General features: G+C 42.5%; 3 protein-coding genes across 3 annotated transcripts; 2 read left to right on the top strand and 1 right to left on the bottom strand.

Annotated features, from left to right (window-relative positions):
- The first annotated feature begins 650 nt into the window (after positions 1-650).
- On the top strand, positions 651-5,737 carry LOC128226753 (universal stress protein Slr1101-like). The gene is made up of 4 exons (XM_052936783.1): positions 651-906; positions 1,694-1,774; positions 4,508-4,623; positions 5,153-5,737. The coding sequence occupies exons 1-4, from the start codon at positions 801-803 to the stop codon at positions 5,426-5,428; spliced, it is 579 nt and encodes a 192-aa protein (XP_052792743.1). The 5' UTR covers positions 651-800; the 3' UTR covers positions 5,429-5,737.
- Positions 5,738-12,390: 6,653 nt separating this feature from the next.
- LOC128226828 (uncharacterized) lies at positions 12,391-16,512 on the top strand. The gene is made up of 2 exons (XM_052936897.1): positions 12,391-12,495; positions 14,735-16,512. The coding sequence occupies exon 2, from the start codon at positions 14,735-14,737 to the stop codon at positions 15,734-15,736; it is 1,002 nt and encodes a 333-aa protein (XP_052792857.1). The 5' UTR covers positions 12,391-12,495; the 3' UTR covers positions 15,737-16,512.
- A 24-nt stretch (positions 16,513-16,536) lies between these two features.
- On the bottom strand, positions 16,537-20,020 carry LOC128226396 (sporozoite surface protein 2-like). Its single transcript, XM_052936274.1, has 2 exons — positions 19,930-20,020; positions 16,537-17,810 (listed from the first exon to the last, which is right to left on the bottom strand). Exons 1-2 carry the CDS (start codon positions 20,018-20,020, stop codon positions 16,537-16,539), a joined length of 1,365 nt encoding a protein of 454 aa, XP_052792234.1.
- Between the last annotated feature and the right edge of the window lie 441 nt (positions 20,021-20,461).

Below are 20,461 nucleotides of genomic sequence, written 5' to 3'. Positions count from 1 at the left end.
GGGGTACTCCGATCATGGTCTCTCAAAATGGACACAAGGACTGGTTTCTACCCACTTCAACTGACTCATGAAAACTTGATTCTACAAGCTGTCTGCTTTCGTCATAATCAAGCTTAAAGAAATTAGTAAAAACTAAAACTATGTTTATAAATGCAATAAATAATAATAATAATAATAACGCAGGATGCGTTGTTATGCCACACCCCTATGACCACGCCCCTTCCTCCCGGCAAAGAAAAAATGTATTCCCAGGCTTATTAATAATAATAACTAGTAATAAACTAGCATGAATTATATTTGTTTGTCTTATTATTCTATAATCTTTGTGCAACGATTCATTTTTTTCTGGGGATGGGGTTTGAGGGGGCGTTGTCATAGGGGTGTGGCTAAACAATGCACGTTTGCCCTGATGGTTAGTTTACCTACTAGCCAGATGACACTTAACACGGAGTTTGGCCTTTTTTACCATTATTTCTAAATCAGAGGCACATGTCAAACAGACAGTATTGAGCATATATGTGTACCGAAGTCATTGCATATATGTGTTGACTCATCTCAAATCGGACAAATACGTAGGGAGAATAACCGCCTTTTGAACCATATAGGTTTTAAATAAGTTGTCTTTCCTTGAAACGTGATAACTCTGCGGAAAATTATCCTATTGTGGCTCACACAAGACAGCTCATTCATTCATGTTTGTTGATAACAGCTTGTACACTAACACTAAGCTGGGTGTAAGAGGGGGAAATACAGGCCAAGTTCGGATATAGTTTGTGTCTACTTTGTGGAGTGCATGTACAATGGAGGAGGTGAAGGATGATCCCCGGGAGCCGCAGACGCTCAAGGCGGGGGACCGCGTGCTGGTGGCCGTCGACGGCAGCGAGTACTCCGACTTCGCGCTCCAGTGTACGTGACTTCTGTTATTTTGTTTACCGTCAACAGCCAGGTATTGGCAGTTCGTACAGTATTAAACGTTCGGAACTATTCGGATTCGGCAAAATATTGGGTTTTAACATTTGAAAACTAACATCTATTTATATACGATATAGGCATTTATGAATGGGTTGAGAGATTTAGTCGGCAAGAGATTGTTTTATTGTTGATTACTTTATACTGCATAAACCAACTATCTTTTAATCGATATTAAATATTGCTATAAATGTACTTTGTCTTTGACTATCAAACATTACAATGTTTTGAAGACAAGCATGTGTATGTTTATAGTTTTAAATACTTCAAATAGTTATCATTATAATCATTCTATTCTAGATAGTGTTCGCTGATATTTGTCTTTATGGTGGCCTTTACATGATGAAGGCTGAACTTTATGGGACCTTTATTATAATTTAGGTTTATAAACAGGCAAGCAAATGCTTTACAGGCAGAACAATCAAATATGAATCTCAATAATTATTCGTCATTGCATTTCCATTCGTCCAGCTGCATCATCTCGTAAAACTCGAACTTCATGTATTCGATAATGATGTCATTAACTGTATAAAGTACCGCCTTATTCATTGCACATGTTTTATTTTCCGGTCAAGCCTGTTATGCATTGTTAGATAGTTGAGATGTGATCACAGCCTCGCTCCATTGTGACAACACATAAGTTCGTTTTCAAGTAGTCATTTTCTCTGCCACATTTAACACCATTTAAATTAGTATTGTTTTCATGATCGTTCTGTTGTTTCAGTTTACATGGACCAAATCCACAAGCCTGACAACGAGGTCATCATGGTCCACTGCACCGAGCTCAAATCTATCACATACCCCGGTACGTACTCGGCAATATTAGTTTGTGAGCCTTGCTTACCCCTGTGCATGTGTACACAATGAACCACGAACGAGCCCAAATAATACCGACCCAGGCCCAGTACCTCATGTAACAGGTGTGTATGCAAACTGTGTAACCAACCATCGAGCTCATGCGCCAACGACAACAACATTCACAAATCACATCATTTGGGAATTTTGTAAACTATAAGGCAGCAGCAGCTTCATCATCATCATCATCATCATCATCATCATCAGCAGCAGCAGCAGCAGCAGCAGCAGCATGTCAAGGAGCCAACAATGTTAAACTACTAAGTATGTTAGGTCACCTGCCAAAGAATGTGATCAGAATCATGCTCAGATGCGTCATCTGTAAAGGTAAGTGATGCTAAGAATTTAACTCAGATGAGACACCTGGCAACGTAAATGATCAGAATAGTGCTTTGGTGTATCACATGTAAAAGTAAGTGATGTTTAGAATTGAGCTCAGGTGCGTCACCTGTCAAATTAAGGTATCAGAATCGAGCTCAGGTGCGTCACCTGCCAAAGTAAGGTATCAGAATCGAGCTCATGTGCGTCACCTGCCAAAGTAAGGTATCAGAATCAAGCTCATGTGTGTCACTTGCCAAAGTAAGGGATCGGAATCGAGCTGAGGTGCGTCACCTGCCAAAGTTAGGGATCAGAATCGAGCTGAGGTGCGTCACCTGCCAAAGTAAGGTATCAGAATCGAGCTCAGGTGCGTCACCTGCCAAAGTAAGGGATCGGAATCGAGCTCAGGTGCTTCACTTGGCAATTAAAGGTATCAGGATCGGGCTCAGGTGCGTCACTTTCCAAAATGAGGTATCAGAATCGAGCTCAGGTGCGTCACCTGCCAAAATAAGGGTCAGAATCGAGTTCAGGTGCTTCATTTGGCAAATAAAGGGATCAGAATAGAGGTCAGGTGCTTCACTTGGCGAATAAAGGGATCAGAATCGAGCTCAGGTGCTTCACTTGGCAAATAAAGGGATCAGAATCGAGCTCAGGTGCGTCACTTGCCCAAATAAGGGATCAGAATCGAGCTCATGTGCTTCACTTGGCAAATAAAGGGATCAGAATCGAGCTCAGGTGCGTCACCTGCCCAAATAAGGGATCAGAATCGAGCTCAGGTGCTTCACTTGGCGAATTAAGGGATCAGAATCGAGCTCAGGTGCGTCACCTGCCAAAATAAGAGATCTAAATCGAGCTCAGGTGCGTCACCTGCCAAAGTAAGGGATCAGAATCGAGCTCAGGTGCGTCACTTGCCAAAGTAAGGTATCAGAATCGAGCTCATGTGCGTCACCTGCCAAAGTAAGGTATCAGAATCAAGCTCATGTGTGTCACTTGCCAAAGTAAGGGATCGGAATCGAGCTGAGGTGCGTCACCTGCCAAAGTTAGGGATCAGAATCGAGCTGAGGTGCGTCACCTGCCAAAGTAAGGTATCAGAATCGAGCTCAGGTGCGTCACCTGCCAAAGTAAGGGATCGGAATCGAGCTCAGGTGCTTCACTTGGCAATTAAAGGTATCAGGATCGGGCTCAGGTGCGTCACTTTCCAAAATGAGGTATCAGAATCGAGCTCAGGTGCGTCACCTGCCAAAATAAGGGTCAGAATCGAGTTCAGGTGCTTCATTTGGCAAATAAAGGGATCAGAATAGAGGTCAGGTGCTTCACTTGGCGAATAAAGGGATCAGAATCGAGCTCAGGTGCTTCACTTGGCAAATAAAGGGATCAGAATCGAGCTCAGGTGCGTCACTTGCCCAAATAAGGGATCAGAATCGAGCTCATGTGCTTCACTTGGCAAATAAAGGGATCAGAATCGAGCTCAGGTGCGTCACCTGCCCAAATAAGGGATCAGAATCGAGCTCAGGTGCTTCACTTGGCGAATTAAGGGATCAGAATCGAGCTCAGGTGCGTCACCTGCCAAAATAAGAGATCTAAATCGAGCTCAGGTGCGTCACCTGCCAAAGTAAGGGATCAGAATCGAGCTCAGGTGCGTCACTTGCCAAAGTAAGGGATCAGAATCGAGCTCAGGTGTTTCACTTGGCAAATAAAGGGATCAGGATCGAGCTCAGGTGAGTCACCTGCCAAAGTAAGCGATCAGAATCGAGCTCAGGTGCGTCACCTGCCAAAGTAAGGGATCAAAATCGAGCTTAGGTGCGTCACCTGCCAAAGTAAGGGATCAGAATCGAGCGCAGGTGCGTCACTTGCCAAAGTAAGGGATCATAATCGAGCTCGGTGCTTCACTTGCCAACTTAAGGTATCAGAATCATGCTGTGGTACTTACTGTGTGATAAGAGTGTTACCTGCAAAACCTGAATATGGGTGACACTGCAGTCAAACTATTATATTATTTACATAAGAATAATTGATATATATGCACGGCGTGATAAAGTGTAGTGTTGCCATAAATTAATTTATGAATACTTGATAAGGCACATACAGGTTGAACTGCACTGGGTTTTTAGTGATAGATCTTGCCAGTTTTCGTTTCCAGGTGACAGGAATTATCACCATATGTTGCCACATCACTGTTATCGATATTCCTTTTTACATGTACGTGCATAAATTAAACTTCGATGATTAACACATAGCTTAGGTTAAAGCTAAAACATAATTTGAAAGTCACACTAAAATAATTGAATTGACGTCATCCTTTATTTTGCATATATTTATTTCTTTAAAAATAAATATCAGGAATAAGTACCAATTCTCGTTCCAGCGGTTGCCATGATGACGGGCGACCCCTCCTCAATGGCCACCGAGGAGATCGAGAGCGAGGAGCAGAAGACGACCGCCCTAGTCGAGGCGCTTTCCAGGCGCATAGAGGAGCTCAAGGTAACGCCTCACCCCAGATGTAATGCTTAAGAGAACAAACGTGTACCCAAATAAAAAGAAAATTATTAATCTGAAATATGATCCTTGAACATATAAGTGGAGGCAGCGGCATTGTCGTGGCATTTGGCGTCGTGCGAAAGTTTATTTTTTGCCGTAACTTCCAAAGCGTTGAAACTGAGACTTCTACACATAACCTAAGACTTGGTATGCATAACATATCCCTAAAGTTTCCTTTGTTGTAGTGGTATATATGTTAGCACTGTAATTGCACCTACGTTTAGTAAGTCTCGTCACTCTGGCTAAAATTGGTATTGAGTCATTCCCATGGTCAACTAGCGATGGCACCCGCTTGCGGTTCTCTTGTTAAATGTTAACAGTCATTGAACTTCCAGAGATGCCATACAGGAAGTACTGGTAACCTACACAGTTATGTTCCCTTTACTGAATGCATGGGCATTCGTTATTGTTTTATATGCAGTACTGTTTTTATATATAAAAACACACATTGATAACACCGCGGCTGCTACAGATTAACGGCCACACGGAAGCGATCCACGGTGAACCGGGACCGGCCATCTGCAGCCTGGCGCACGACAAACACGTTGACTACATCGTGGTCGGATGCCGGGGCAAGGGCGCCGTACGGCGGACACTGACCGGAAGTGTGACAGACTTTATCGTGCACCATGCGAAGGTTCCCGTGATGGTGGCGCGGCACAAGGACCACTTAGAGAAGCACGGCTTCCATCTGCACAACCCGTTCCACCGCCACCACAAGAAGAGCGAGAGCGAAGACAAGAAATAGCCGGCTAATGTATACGTACAAACGTACATGTACCTAAAAGCAAAACGTACATGGAAAAAACTGAATGCTGATTAGTAGTACCAGTATAAAATTTGTACATATATTATAATAATTCGTGTGTAATAGACTGAGAGATTTATCTCAATACAATCCGATATTTCCACATGATCTTCCCAGTTTTATATGGGCCGTTAATATTATTTTAAATGCATTTATTCTGAGCACAATATACATGACATGTTTCGCTCAAAAGTCTCAAGTGCAAATGCATTATCAGGATCTAGTGAATTTAATAAAATATAAAACGTGTGTATTTGGTATTCAATGTTTCCCTGCGAGTTTAGGCATCCATTTACCAAAAATCATTTTAACAAAAATAAAAATAAATATGTTATCAATTATGCAACGTTACCAAACCGCCATAAAACACAGAAATAACAGCAAGCTTCGACCGCTTCCAACAAGCTTTCTTAATTTCCACGTGATGAGTTGAACTGTTTACATGCGACCACCAATGCTCTTCATGTGTAGATATGGAGCGAACACCAAAGGTCGGAAAATTCCCTTGACCCTGTACTGTTTCACTGACCCTGGCCCAACACAGTTTGTTCAAGGTTATGATTGAACTTGAGAGAGAGAGATTGAGAGAGAGATTGAGAGAGAGAGAGATTGAGAGAGTGATTGAGAGAGAGAGAATGAGAGAGAGATTGAGAGAGAGAGATTGAGAGAGAGAGAGAGATTGAGAGAGAGAGAGAGAGAGAGAGAGAGATTGAGAGAGAGAGAGAGAGAGAGAGAGAGAGAGAGAGAGATAGATTGAGAGAGAGATAGATTGAGAGAGAGATTTAGAGAGAGAGAGAGATTTAGAGAGAGATTTAGAGAGAGATATTTAGAGAGAGAGAGAAAGAGAGAGAGAGAGAGATTTAGAGAGATAGATATTGAGAGAAAGAGAGAGAGAGAGAGAGAGAGAGAGAGAGAGAGAGAGAGAGAGAGATTTAGAGAGAGAGAGAGAGAGAGAGAGATTGAGAGAGAGATTGAGAGAGAGATTGAGAGAGAGAGAGAGAGAGAGAGATTTGAGAATGTGTGTCATTTACGTATGTTCGATTAAAAGGTTCGTATAAACTACTCGTAACAAAATAAAACTTGAAATCGGGACGTTTCTTACCATGAAACTTGATTACACAGAGATATTATAGACGTTTCGTACCAATCACAACAATAATGTTTGGACATTTCGCACAATTATCACACGTTATGGATCTGCTTATATAATGAAACATTTCATAAGATCTGAAACTATTTTTCATACAAAGGACATATTTCAATATCCCTTTGCAACATCTGGCCAACAGTTCCCTGTAGTACTTACAGAACTTTGATTAAGTTTGCAATTATTGGCATATGTGTGCCAACAATGTCAACCCCTCAAAACATATGTTTCAATGATCGGATATAAGATGTCATGCCATGTTATTGTTGTGTCTTTCACTGTTTTTAACGTTTATTTAAAGCTCTCGGCTCATACTTTTCACATAAAATGTCATGTTTTTCCCGAATGTTTGGGGAAATGGCGTCATTGTAGAGGAAACCAACTATAAACATGTACTGAATATTAATAGGAGATCATCTTGCACATATCCTTGAAAAGAAACATTTCAATAGACCTCTTGTCGTGTTTACCACCACGTTGTAGCGTTATCCCACCACGATGTAGCGTTATCCCACCACTAGCCAACGTTACCTTCACCACCACACCTCGTAACTACTGACCTCGGTGAAACTTGCCAAGATGCCAAGATGGAATAGTACAAAGATAATACTACATACGGAAAACACCATCTTAAAACAATTCATAGGAATTTAATGAAAGGTAGAAAGGCCCAATGTGTAAAATACACACAATCTGCATATTCTAGATATCTAGTTATAATCAAACCGAAAAACATATATTAATAAAGTATGTCGACAGAATACGTATTGAGAGAAAACAGATTGTTTTACCAATTATTGACACATCAGTTTAAACTAGAAAGCTACTCTGTGAGGAACCTAAAATGCCCTTGAAAATTTTGTGATTGTTGCAACAACAAGGGGGGTAACCGCACAACGCAACATGCCACTACGAGAAGAATGCTTGCCCATAACAATACAGTTGACATCGAGACAGCTAGATCACAGAGAAAAACAGGTAACTGTTAGATTGGCGTACGGATATTGAAACTTGACTAGCATATGTTATGTAGGTTCAAGGTCGATGTCACTGTTACTAATATAGAAAAATGGTTTCCGCTCCACAACTGTAGTTAGCATTTATATGAAATGATCAAACTTGGTGTGTAGGTAGCTTATGTGAAGACGTAGCTCGAGATTGCTGCGATAGGTTGGGTCAAGGTCGAGGTGTGTAGGTAGCTTATGTGAAGACGTAGCTCGAGATTGCTGCAATAGGTAGGGTCAAGGTCGAGGTGTGTAGGTAGCTTATGTGAAGACGTAACCCGAGATTGCTGCGATAGGTTGGGTCAAGGTCGAGGTGTGTAGGTAGCTTATGTGAAGACGTAGCTCGAGATTGCTGCGATAGGTAGGGTCAAGGTCGAGGTGTGTAGGTAGCTTATGTGAAGACGTAACCCGAGATTGCTGCGATAGGTTGGGTCAAGGTCGAGGTGTGTAGGTAGCTTATGTGAAGACGTAGCTCGAGATTGCTGCGATAGGTAGGGTCAAGGTCGAGGTGTGTAGGTAGCTTATGTGAAGACGTAGCTCGAGATTGCTGCGATAGGTTGGGTCAAGGTCGAGGTGTGTAGGTAGCTTATGTGAAGACGTAGCTCGAGATTGCTGCGATAGGTAGGGTCAAGGTCGAGGTGTGTAGGTAGCTTATGTGAAGACGTAACCCGAGATTGCTGCGATAGGTAGGGTCAAGGTCGAGGTGTGTAGGTAGCTTATGTGAAGACGTAACCCGAGATTGCTGTGATAGGTAGGGTCAAGGTCGAGGTGTGTAGGTAGCTTATGTGAAGACGTAGCTCGAGATTGCTGCGATAGGTAGGGTCAAGGTCGAGGTGTGTAGGTAGCTTATGTGAAGACGTAGCTCGAGATTGCTGCGATAGGTAGGGTCAAGGTCGAGGTGTGTATGTAGCTTATGTGAAGACGTAGCTCGAGATTGCTGCGATAGGTTGGGTCAAGGTCGAGGTGTGTAGGTAGCTTATGTGAGGACGTAGCTCGAGATTGCTGCGATAGGTTGGGTCAAGGTCGAGGTGTGTAGGTAGCTTATGTGAGGACGTAGCTCGAGATTGCTGCGATAGGTAGGGTCAAGGTCGAGGTGTGTAGGTAGCTTGACGTAACCCGAGATTGCTGCGATAGGTAGGGTCAAGGTCGAGATGTGTAGGTAGCTTATGTGAGGACGTAGCTCGAGATTGCTGTGATAGGTAGGGTCAAGGTCGAGGTGTGTAGGTAGCTTATGTGAGGACGTAGCTCGAGATTGCTGTGATAGGTAGGGTCATGGCCGAGGTGTGTAGGTAGCTTATGTGAAGACGTAACCCGAGATTGCTGTGATAGGTAGGGTCATGGCCGAGGTGTGTAGGTAGCTTATGTGAAGACGTAGCTCGAGATTGCTGTGATAGGTAGGGTCAAGGTCGAGGTGTGTAGGTAGCTTATGTGAGGACGTAGCTCGAGATTGCTGTGATAGGTAGGGTCAAGGTCGAGGTGTGTAGGTAGCTTATGTGAGGACGTAGCTCGAGATTGCTGCGATAGGTAGGGTCAAGGTCGAGGTGTGTAGGTAGCTTATGTGAAGACGTAACCCGAGATTGCTGTGATAGGTAGGGTCAAGGTCGAGGTGTGTATGTAGCTTTTGTGAAGACGTAGCTCGAGATTGCTGTGATAGGTAGGGTCAAGGTCGAGGTGTGTAGGTAGCTTATGTGAAGACGTAGCTCGGGATTGCTGTGATAGGTAGGGTCAAGGACGAGGTGTGTAGGTAGCTTATGTGAAGACGTAGCTCGAGATTGCTGTGATAGGTAGGGTCAAGGTCGAGGTGTGTAGGTAGCTTATGTGAAGACGTAGCTCGAGATTGCTGTGATAGGTAGGGTCAAGGTCGAGGTGTGTAGGTAGCTTATGTGAAGACGTAGCTCGAGATTGCTGTGATAGGTAGGGTCAAGGTCGAGGTGTGTAGGTAGCTAATGTGAAGACGTAGCTCGAGATTGCTGCGATAGGTAGGGTCAAGGTCGAGGTGTGTAGGTAGCTAATGTGAAGACGTAGCTCGAGATTGCTGCGATAGGTAGGGTCATGGTCGAGGTCACCGTTATTTTAAGTAAAAATTGGTTTCGGCTCAATAACTTAAGTTTGCATTGATGACGCTAGGTATGTATGGAGCTGAAATGACGGCGTTGCATTGGATTGCTTTTGTTGTCGCTCTTCTTAAAAAAGAAGCATGTTTTCCATTCAGTAACTATTACAAATAACCCACATTAGTGTTATTTGTTAGTGTCAGGGTCTTTGTAACAAAGACTGCTGGTTAAGCATAGAAGGCAATATTTAAATTGCGAAACAAACTATTTAAAGTAAATTTGTAAGCATATCACTCCCGACATAAATAAGAACTCTTTAATAAACGTAATAAGCCTATTATGTTGTATGGCTCTGAAATATGGGTTCAATCAAAAAAATTCATGTAGAGAAAATATTTACACAATTAATTTATGATGTACTAAATGTAATTCTAAAACTAGTACACATAATGCTTTTAGTCTAGCCGTTCTGGAATGCTTGGCCTTTTAACATTAAGTACAATTATCATGATAAAATATTGGCTCAAGGTTATTTTTTCTTCGGCACATAAATAATGTATGTAAATATTATTTACAGTCTTATGTTAGGTATTAAAAGTCATCCCCACAACACAACTGGCTAAACAAGTGAAATGTGTTCTACTTTTAGTGGGTTTCCATGATGTATGGTTATCCCTAGGTGTTTGATATTACCTTAAATTCTTTTTAATTTAAAAAAAGACAAAGAATATCAGACAACATAGTACATAGCCTCCAAGCTCGACAAGGCGATTCCTCAAGGGCTTTGTTTTATAACAATATTTTCCAATTTGATTTTTAGTTCTATTTAAAATGTTTCAACATTTAAAAATGCAGAAATTGCTCTCAGCAAATAAAGGGTTTCGTATCATATATAAAGTATCGAAACCGGTATATAGAATAATACAGATATTGATAATAGGACCTGTCCCTCGTGTATTATTTTGGAAGATGAATTTGAATGTAACATGTAAGAGTCTCGTACTCAGCATTAAGACAAAGATACGTCCTAAACATTATTGCCGACACCCAAGTATGTTTAAATCAATTGAGCTATTTCTGTTAAAAATGTGAACATATTTGAAACTTTGCTGTGTATGTACATGTATATAGAGCTTTCGGAATAAGGGGGCAGCCGACTATGTAACTCGTACAAATGTCAATTCGTCATGTATGTTACAAAATTTACCAATACTCATATACCTTAATAATACATTTATTTATTTTCATTTGTTAATTACTGATATGTCGACGGCCATGCATTTTACGAACTCATTATATTTCTGCAATGGTCATGGGTCATGTTGACCTGCTTTACCGAGTGTGTGTCATGTGTTTGAGTTGAAACAAACAACGTCTGTTCTGTTCGTTAATTATCTAGGAAGCTTATGTGAAGACATACTTTGAGATTGCTATGGGTGTAAGTATGGCCATTACTCAAGCGCTTACAACGTTAAGCGACTTTCGGCCTGCTTTGTTTTGTAGGTATAGTCATGTTATTGTATAACAAATTAACCAAAAAAATCTAAAGATAGTGCATGCTCATGAATTCCTTCGCAAATATTTTTAGATTTTCTATGCTGCCATGGAGTATCAGTCACTCGAAATACTCATTTAATATGTGGAATATCCAACTTATTACTAAAGTATGGGATAATACTCAATTGCAAATGAAACCTTATCTGGAACTTTGGTTGCATAAGCAATGCACTGTCTCAGATAAAGCATATGGTCATTTTCCCTGTAACATATACTCTACACAAACATGACTGAGTCGTATTCAATTTAATACAAGGGTGTGACCGCTAACACAAACGCATCCAACAAAATGCATTGAACATGTTATTTAAGTTTATGTTAATAGTTTCTTTATACAATGACATTTATTCCCTGTGTGTATTGATGTATCTTAATATTGCCCTCAACCTATGTCACTCGTGGACAAAATGAACAGATTAATATCAGTTGTTTATAAATTTACATATGCAACATGCTTAAGACTCTGGGACAAACTTAGAAATATTTACACTTTCCGTTCCATCCGGTATTACATGAGTATACACACAAATTGTAGCAGGTTGAATTTTCATTTAGGGCGGATTTTGATAGTCTGGCTAGCTTGACTTTACTTTCCTTTTAGGTCGGATTTCGATTGTCGGGCCAGCTCTTAGTCCAAATAATTGTACGTTGACGGATTTTTTTAGATTTTTGATATGGCAAATCCTTCACGTAGTAAGGGATTTGAAGAATCCCGTATAACACGTCTAATATTTTAGACTAGGCCAGCTCTATATTCAATATCGAATGTCGTTTGTTGAGCCAGCTCGACACTCATTTTTTGAATGTTGCGGTTCGTTTGTCGGGCCAGCTCTATATTCAATATCGAATGTCGTTTGTAGAGCCAGCTCGACACTCATTTTTTGAATGTTGCGGTTCGTTTGTCGGGCCAGCTCGAAACCAAACGTCGTTTGTTATTTTCAGAATGTCAAATGTCAATTTTCGACGAAAATGAATGTCGTTGTTCAAGCTAGCATTCATCTTATTTAAGCCAAATGCCGTTTGTCGATGCAGCTCAACAGTTCATGACGATTTTCGATTATTTGTCAAGCTTACTTCACAAAGCTATGTAAACTATTTACGAGTTACGATACAACCTTTATCTATTGAACGCACCTTGACCGTCAAGTATTTTATGCTCAAATGTATTTATTACCGCGCTATACCACAGATTGGCTGTAACATCACGGATATAACACGGATTGGTCGGGAACACTTGAAATCAAGGTATGTTTACATTTTTTACTTGTTTTAAGTCAGCTTAGTACTTCAGGAGGCATAGTAATTACCAATTTGATAATTAATCGTTTTATCATGGAAATGCCTATTAATTGACATACTAGTCAGGGTCGTTTCCATATTCAAATTTACGTTAGAGCTACGGAACCGAAAAAAATGACTACATGTTAAATGGCTTTCTAAGAAAATGTTTGCTAGTTATAGATTTAAATGGTGCATTGTGTTTTATTTAAAGCACATGTTTTCTTTAATATTGACGTATACTTAATGTTCACATGCAAAGCTTTAAAGGGGGGGGGGGGGGCGGCGCCTGGGATCCATGGCACTTTGGATTTCGTTGATATTATCTGACTCTTTGAGTCATCAACGCAAAAGTATATTGCGATGAGATCGATTGCTTTGCTTTTTTATGTTCAAGTAAGCATTGATCGGACAACTATTAATGTCCATGATATGATAAGTACATTGGCTATCAGTCACGATCTTTATGCCCTTCTTCGAAAAAGAGGGTGTATATTGCTTTGCACATGTCGGTCGGTCGGTTGGTCGGTCAGTCGGTCCGTCCGTCGGTACACCAAAGCTTTTCCGAATGACAACTCGGTAATTCCTGGACCAATTGTCATCAAAGGTTGGGCCTGACCAGAAGATGGCCCCTTTTGCTTTAAGGATTCATCGGGTCAAAGGTCAAGGTCACAATGACCTTTATCAGGAAAAGGTTGTCAAAGCTTGTCCAAATCATAATTCAACAATGCCTGGATATATGGTCATCAGACTTGACATTGAGGCTGGGCCTGACCAGTAGATGACCCCTATTGATTTTAAGGGTCATCGGGTTAAATGTCAAGGTCACGGTGACATTGACTGCAAAAAGGTTGTCCGGGTGATTACTCGACAATGCCTGCACCCATGGCCCTCTAATTTGACATGGAGGTTGGACCTGACGAGTAGATAACTCCTCCATCGGTCAATGTCACTGTGACCTGGAACCCAAACTTGACAATTTCAGGACCTATGGTCATCAAACTTGATATGAAAGTTTGGCCTGACCAGTAGATGACTCTTATTTCAGGTTTGATCTGGTCAAAGGTCAAGGTCACAGTGACCTTTAACATGAAAAGGTTGACAAAGCTTTTCCGAGTGATTACTAAACAATGCCCGCTCCTATGGTCATCAAACATTCCGTTGAGGCTGGGCCTGACCAGTAAACTACCCCTATTGATCATCCGGTCAATGGTCTAGGTCACGGATACATTGAATGCAAGAAGGTTTTCCGAGTGATAACTCGACAATGCCTGTTCCAATGGCCCTCAAACTCGCCTTAGAGGTTGAACCTGACGGGTAGATGACCCCTATTGATTTTATGGGTCATCGGGCAAAGGGTCAGGGTCACAGTCACCTTGAACGCAAACTTGACCTATGATTTTCAAACTTAACATGAATGGTAGGCCTGACCAGTATATGACCCCCATTGATTTCAAGGTTTATCGTGTCAAATATCAAAGTCACAGTTACCTTTAACACGAAAAGGTTGACACAGCTTTTTCGAGTTATTACTCAACAATTCCTGCCCCTGTAGTCATCAAACATTACATGGAGACTGGGCCTGACCAGTAGAATACCCCTATTGATTTTAGGGGTGATCCGGTCAAAGGTCAAGATCTTGCGGAAAAGATTGTTCGAGTGATAACTCGACAGTGCATGCACCCATGGCCCTCAAACTTTACTTGGAATTTGGGTCTGGCCAGCAAATGACCCCTATTGATTTTAGGGGTCAAAGGTCAAGGTAAGAGTGACATTGAACGCAAAAGGCTTGTCTGTGTGATAACTCGTCAATGCCTGCACCCATGACCCTCAAACTTGACATTTAGGAGGGGTTGACCAGTAGATGACCCCTTTAGATTTTGAGGTCATAGAGTCTAAAGTCAAGGTCACAACTCATATTGGTCATCAAAATGACGTCATGAATACTTATTCCCTGCTTGTAAGAGGATACATGTTTATCTGCAAATATCAGTCATCATCGGAACATGATTAAAAACTGTAACTACTATTCTCTCATTTTGAATGGTTATAATCTTAAAACTTCTTCAAAGGCATCCAATGTCAATGCCAAATCAGCCGTCATTTCGGTCCATGCATATTTCATTCAGTTGTCCAAATATTCTTGACAACATGGCTCATGTTTGACAAAATCTCTCGTTTCATCTTTTCGTTTTGGGTATTTCAGATGAGTTCTGGAGACGCGAATCAGTTCCGGTTGCCCATCGTGGACTTGGATCGGGCAAAGGTGGACAAGGCAGCCGTAGCGGCGGAAGTTGTGGACGCCCTCGAGAACGTCGGCTTCTTGTACATAGACAACATTCATGGCATTGACTTCGAAAAGCTGATGGACGGCTGCAAGTGGTTCTTCGGATTGCCGATGGACGTAAGAAATGGACTGATGAGGAAACACTGGAACGAGACGAATCCTAACGTTTACAGGGGCTACTTTCCGGTGGTGGAGGGCGAACCAAGCAGAAAGGAGGGGTTTGAATTCGGCAGGGACATAACCCCAGGCGACCCCACTGTAAAGCCGGGCAACTGGTTCTATGAGCCATCTGTATGGCCAAAGGAAGACGGCACTTATCCGTTTAAAGAGTTCATGAGCAACTGCTACACCATTCTTCATAACGCCAGCCTGGATATTCTCCGGCTGGCTGCCGTCGGGCTGGGGATAGATGAGCACGCCTTTGACAATATATTCGCAGACCGGCCGTGCACAACGTTCCGCCTAATGCACTACCCGCCCTGGGATGGTGCGCCGCCGGAAAACGCCAAAATTGAGGACGGGAAGGTGGTAACCACACCTGACCACACGGACTCCAACTTCCTGACACTCCTCTACACGTTCCACTTCACGGGACTCGAGGTGATAACGGCAGATGGCAAGTGGAAGGCGGTGGAGCCTCGGCCTAAGAGTTTCGTGATGAACATTGGAGACGTCTTCTCCCGTATGATGGGCGGTCGCTTCAAAGCGACCCGCCACCGCGTCCTGGATATCGGCGTCGACCGGTTCTCCGTGCCATTTTTCCTTGAACCTTCATACGACGGAGACATTGGGGAGAATTTCATGTCGTTAGCAACTGGCAAAGGACCGGAACATAAAGTGGAAAAATACGGACCATGGATGATCCAACAAGTCAAGTACATTAAGAAATATTTTGAATATAAAGTTTTACCAGAGTTTTGAATGTTGAATAAGAGGAAATATCACAAATGATATTGATAATTCATTGAGTGTGAGCAAGATCTTATCTTTTTGATTAAGTAAACATAAACGTGATTGATCTTATCACATATATAAACGGTTTGATTACAACTATGCAAACATGCAGCCTGAACAGCGGGGTTAAAATCTGTATCACTTGTTGACTTGCAAACGGACATTTTGATTAGCTTGGTCAGAGTCCACCTTTAATGCACATTCATGTACAACATTAAAACTTGCCGCGGATGATAAACTTTTCACCATGTTATTTTGCACACATTTTATTGTTTATGGGTGGAAATACCACTGCTGATGCATACGATCATAATGACATTCGAAAATCTTTATTGCCATCCTATTATTTACGACATCCCAGTATGCACAAATTTAAAGAGCTAATTATTACTTAAAATGAAGGAAATTGAAGAATTTGAGTGTATTTGTTTACAAAGCTTTCCACAATATGTCAAATAGACATTTTGTAACAGTCTAGTATAATAGGCATTGTCATGAAAATTATTAATTAATGTTACCGCACAAATACTTATTATTTGCTTTTGTCACCATTGCGCACTTTATGCCTCATGAGTCTAGGACCTTCTGGTTTATTATAAATAAAGCTTGAAACTATAAAAAAAATATCGCTCGATAGTGTTGCTGTACAGAAATAGTAAATAAAAAACATACAAACACTTTGCAATTCTCATGTATTCAACCAGCTTTTTTGCATTAGTATTAAAATAAATCAAGAAAAGCTTCTCGTTGGCACCAACATTCATATTTCAATCATCTGGATCTGTTACTCCCGCCATTAACAAAACTATGACCAGTACGTTGAGTTTGTCATTTTCATCGCTAAAAGCTGTCTCAAAAAACGCATTAAGTACACATTTCATTTTGCGTATTTTGTCTGTTTTGGAAATTGTTCCCGTCGGTAAATGTGGGTTGCTAATTATTGTTCCGGTCAGTTGATGTGGCTTGCTGTCTATTGTTCCGGTCGGTTGATGTGGGTTGATGTATATTGTTCCGGTCGGTTTATATGGGTTGCTGCCTATTGTTTCGTTCGGTTTATGTGGATCAGTGCCTATTGTTCCGGTCAGTTTATGTGGGCTGCAGCCTATTGTTTCGTTCAGTTTATGTGGGCTGCAGCCTATTGTTCCGGTCAGTTTATGTGGGTTGCTGTCTATTGTTCCGGTCGGTTTATGTGGGCTGCAGCCAATTGTTTCGTTCAGTTTATGTGGGTTGCTGTCTATTGTTCCGGTCGGTTTATGTGGGCTGCAGCCAATTGTTTCGTTCATTTTATGTGGGTTGCTGCCTATTGTTCCGGTCAGTTGATGTGGGTTGCTCTCTTTTGTCCCGGTCAGTTGATGTGGGTTGCTGTCTATTGTTCCGGTCGGTTTATATTGGTTGATGTCTATTGTTCTGGTCGGTTTGTGTGGATCATTGCCTATTGTTCCGTTCGGTTTATGTGGGCTGCAGCCTATTGTTTCGTTCGGTTTATGTGGGTTGCTGTCTATTGTTCCGGTCGGTTTATGTGGGCTGCAGCCTATTGTTTCGTTCAGTTTATGTGGGTTGCTGTCTATTGTTCTGTTCGGTTTATGTGGGCTGCAGCCTATTGTTTCGATCGGTTTATGTGGGTTGCTGTCTATTGTTCCGGTCGGTTTATGTGGGCTGCAGCCTATTGTTTCGTTCAGTTTATGTGGGTTGCTGTCTATTGTTCCGTTCGGTTTATGTGGGCTGCAGCCTATTGTTTCGTTCGGTTTATGTGGGTTGCTGTCTATTGTTCCGGTCGGTTTATGTGGGCTGCAGCCTATTGTTTCGTTCAGTTTATGTGGGTTGCTGTCTATTGTTCCGTTCAGTTTATGTGGGCTGCAGCCTATTGTTTCGTTCAGTTTATGTGGGTTGCTGTCTATTGTTCCGTTCGGTTTACGTGGGCTGCAGCCTATTGTTTCGTTCAGTTTATGACCGGTCAGTTTATGTGGGTTGCTGTCTGTTGTACCGGTCAGTTTATGTGGGTTGCTGTCTATTGTACCGGTCAGTTTATGTGGGTTGCTGTCTATTGTACCAGTCAGTTTATGTGGGTTGCTGTCTATCTAACCAGTCAGTTTATGTAGGTTGATGCCTATGGTTTCGGTCGGAATGTGGGTTGCTGTCTATTGTTCCGGTCGGTGTCTATTCTTCGGGACCATGGCTATTGTTGTTAAAGTGGGTTGAGGTCTATTTTTTCCGCCGGTTCCGTCCGTATTGTGTCTGTTTGGCTATAACCTAGAATTCCTGACGTTGTCGTCCGTAGTATATCTATTTGACTGTTGCATCTTGTTCCGGTCTGTTCCGTCCGTAGTATGTCTGTTCGGTTGTTGCCTATTATTCCTGTCGTTTCCGTCCTTAGTATGTGTGTTCGTTTCCCATTATTCCGATTGGATCCGTCCGTAGTATGTCTATTTGGTTGTTGCCTATTGTTCCTGTCAGGTCTATCCGTGGTATGTCGGTTCGGCTGTTGTCTATTATTCAGGTCGGTCCCGTCCGTAGAATGCCTGTTTGACTATTGCCTATCATTCCGGTCGGCTCCGTCCGTAGTATGTTTGTTCGGTTGTTGCATATTGTCCCTGTCGGTACCGTACTAAGTATGTCTGCTCGGCTGTTTCCTATTGTTCCAGTCGGTTCCATCCGTGTTATGTCTGTTCGGCTGTTGCCTTTTGTTCCAGTCGGTTTAGTCCGTATTATGTATGTTCGGCTGTTGCCTTTTGTTCCGGTCGGTTCAGGCCGTAGTATGTCTGTTCGGCTGCTGCCTATTGTTCCAGTCTGTTTAGTCCGCTGTATGTCTGTTCGGCAGTTGCCTATTGGTCCGGTCTATTCAATCCGTAGTTTGTATGTTCGACTGTTGTCTATTGTTCCGGTCGGTTCCGCCCGTAATATGTCTATTCGGTTGTTGTCTATTGCGGTCGGTTCCGTCCGTAGTATGTCTGTTCTGCTGTTGCCTATTGCGGTCGGTTCCGTCCGTAGTATGTCTGTTCTGCTGTTGCCTATTGCGATCGGTTCCGTCCGTAGTATGCCTGTTCTGCTGTTGCCTATTCCGGTCGGTTCCGTCCGTAGTATGTATGTTCTGCTGTTGCCTATTCCGGTCGGTTCCGTCCGTAGTATGTCTGTTCTGCTGTTGTCTATTGCGGTCGGTTCCGTCCGTAGTATGTATGTTCTGCTGTTGCCTATTCCGGTCGGTTTCGTCCGTAGTATGTCTGTTCTGCTGTTGTCTATTGCGGTCGGTTCCGTCCGTAGTATGTATGTTCTGCTGTTGCCTATTCCGGTCGGTTCCGTCCGTAGTATGTCTGTTCTGCTGTTGTCTATTGCGGTCGGTTCCGTCCGTAGTATGTATGTTCTGCTGTTGTCTATTGCGGTCGGTTCCGTCCGTAGTATGTCTGTTCTGCTGTTGCCTATTCCGGTCGGTTCCGTCCGTAGTATGTCTGTTCTGCTGTTGCCTATTGCGATCGGTTCCGTCCGTAGTATGCCTGTTCTGCTGTTCCCTATTCCGGTCGGTTCCGTCCGTAGTATGTATGTTCTGCTGTTGCCTATTCCGGTCGGTTTAGGCCGTAATATGTCTGTTCGACTGTTGCCTATTCCGGTCGGTTCAGGCCGTAGTATGTCTGTTCTGCTGTTGCCTATTCCGGTCGGTTCAGGCCGTAGTATATCTGTTCGAATGTTGCCGATTCCGGTCGGTTCTGGCCGTAGTATGTCTGTTCTGCTGTAACCTATTCCGGTCGGTTCAGGCCGTTGTATGTCTGTTCGGCTGTTGCCCAAAATTGGGGTAGGTTCCGCCCGTAATCAGGGGTGGATCCAGAATTCGATGTAAGAGGGGGTGTAACTTATGGGCGTACCCTTTTAACTTGCGCCCCTCCCTCAAAAACAAAACTAATTTAGTTTAGAGTGTTGTCACGGAGGCTTGGGGTCCTCCCCCTAGAAAATTTTAACAATTTCTATTCCGAAATGGTGCATTTTGGGCGTATTTTATAACTTTTCTTCTCCTATATTAAAATAAAAAGTAAAATGGACGATTATAGGCGCCCCCCCCCCCCTGAATCCGCTAGTGATAATATGTCTGTTCGGCTGCTGCATATTGTTCCGGTAGATTCTGCCCGTAGTATATATGTCCGGCTGCTGCCTATTGTTCCGGTAGATTCTACCCGTGGTATATCTGTCCGGCTGCTGCCTATTGTTCCGGTTCATTCTGCCCGTGGTATATCTGTCCGGCTGCTGCCTATTGTTCCGGTTCATTCTGCCCGTAGTATATCTGTCTGGCTGCTGCCTATTGTTTTGGTAGATTCAGTCCGTTGTATGTCCTTTCGGCTGTTGCTAATGGTTTCTTTTAAACATCGGTGATGCAATTGATGGAAGGAAACTTTTGAAAGAGATAACTGCCGAAAATTACAGCGCGTTGTCTAAAACATTGTTGGAGAGGTTAGAAAGACTTGCGCGGTGTTAAAAAAAAACCTTCCGCATGATCTTTGCTTTACAGGGAAAACTCAGCTGAGACAGCAAGTGTGACAAAATGATTGTTGGGTATATTTCTTTAATCATGTAAAATGATGTATTGGTCTAGCTAGTATTGACAAATCTATGTTTTTTTAGAAAATACTGTATTCACCGACCTTGGGAACAACAGGCGTCTAGTCTTTTTACGACCATGATTTCTTGTAGCGCACTTTAATTGGACAA

This window comes from Mya arenaria, chromosome 3 (genome assembly GCF_026914265.1).
Source record: "Mya arenaria isolate MELC-2E11 chromosome 3, ASM2691426v1".
Taxonomy (NCBI): domain Eukaryota; kingdom Metazoa; phylum Mollusca; class Bivalvia; order Myida; family Myidae; genus Mya; species Mya arenaria.
This window is presented reverse-complemented; position numbering and strand designations above follow the sequence as displayed.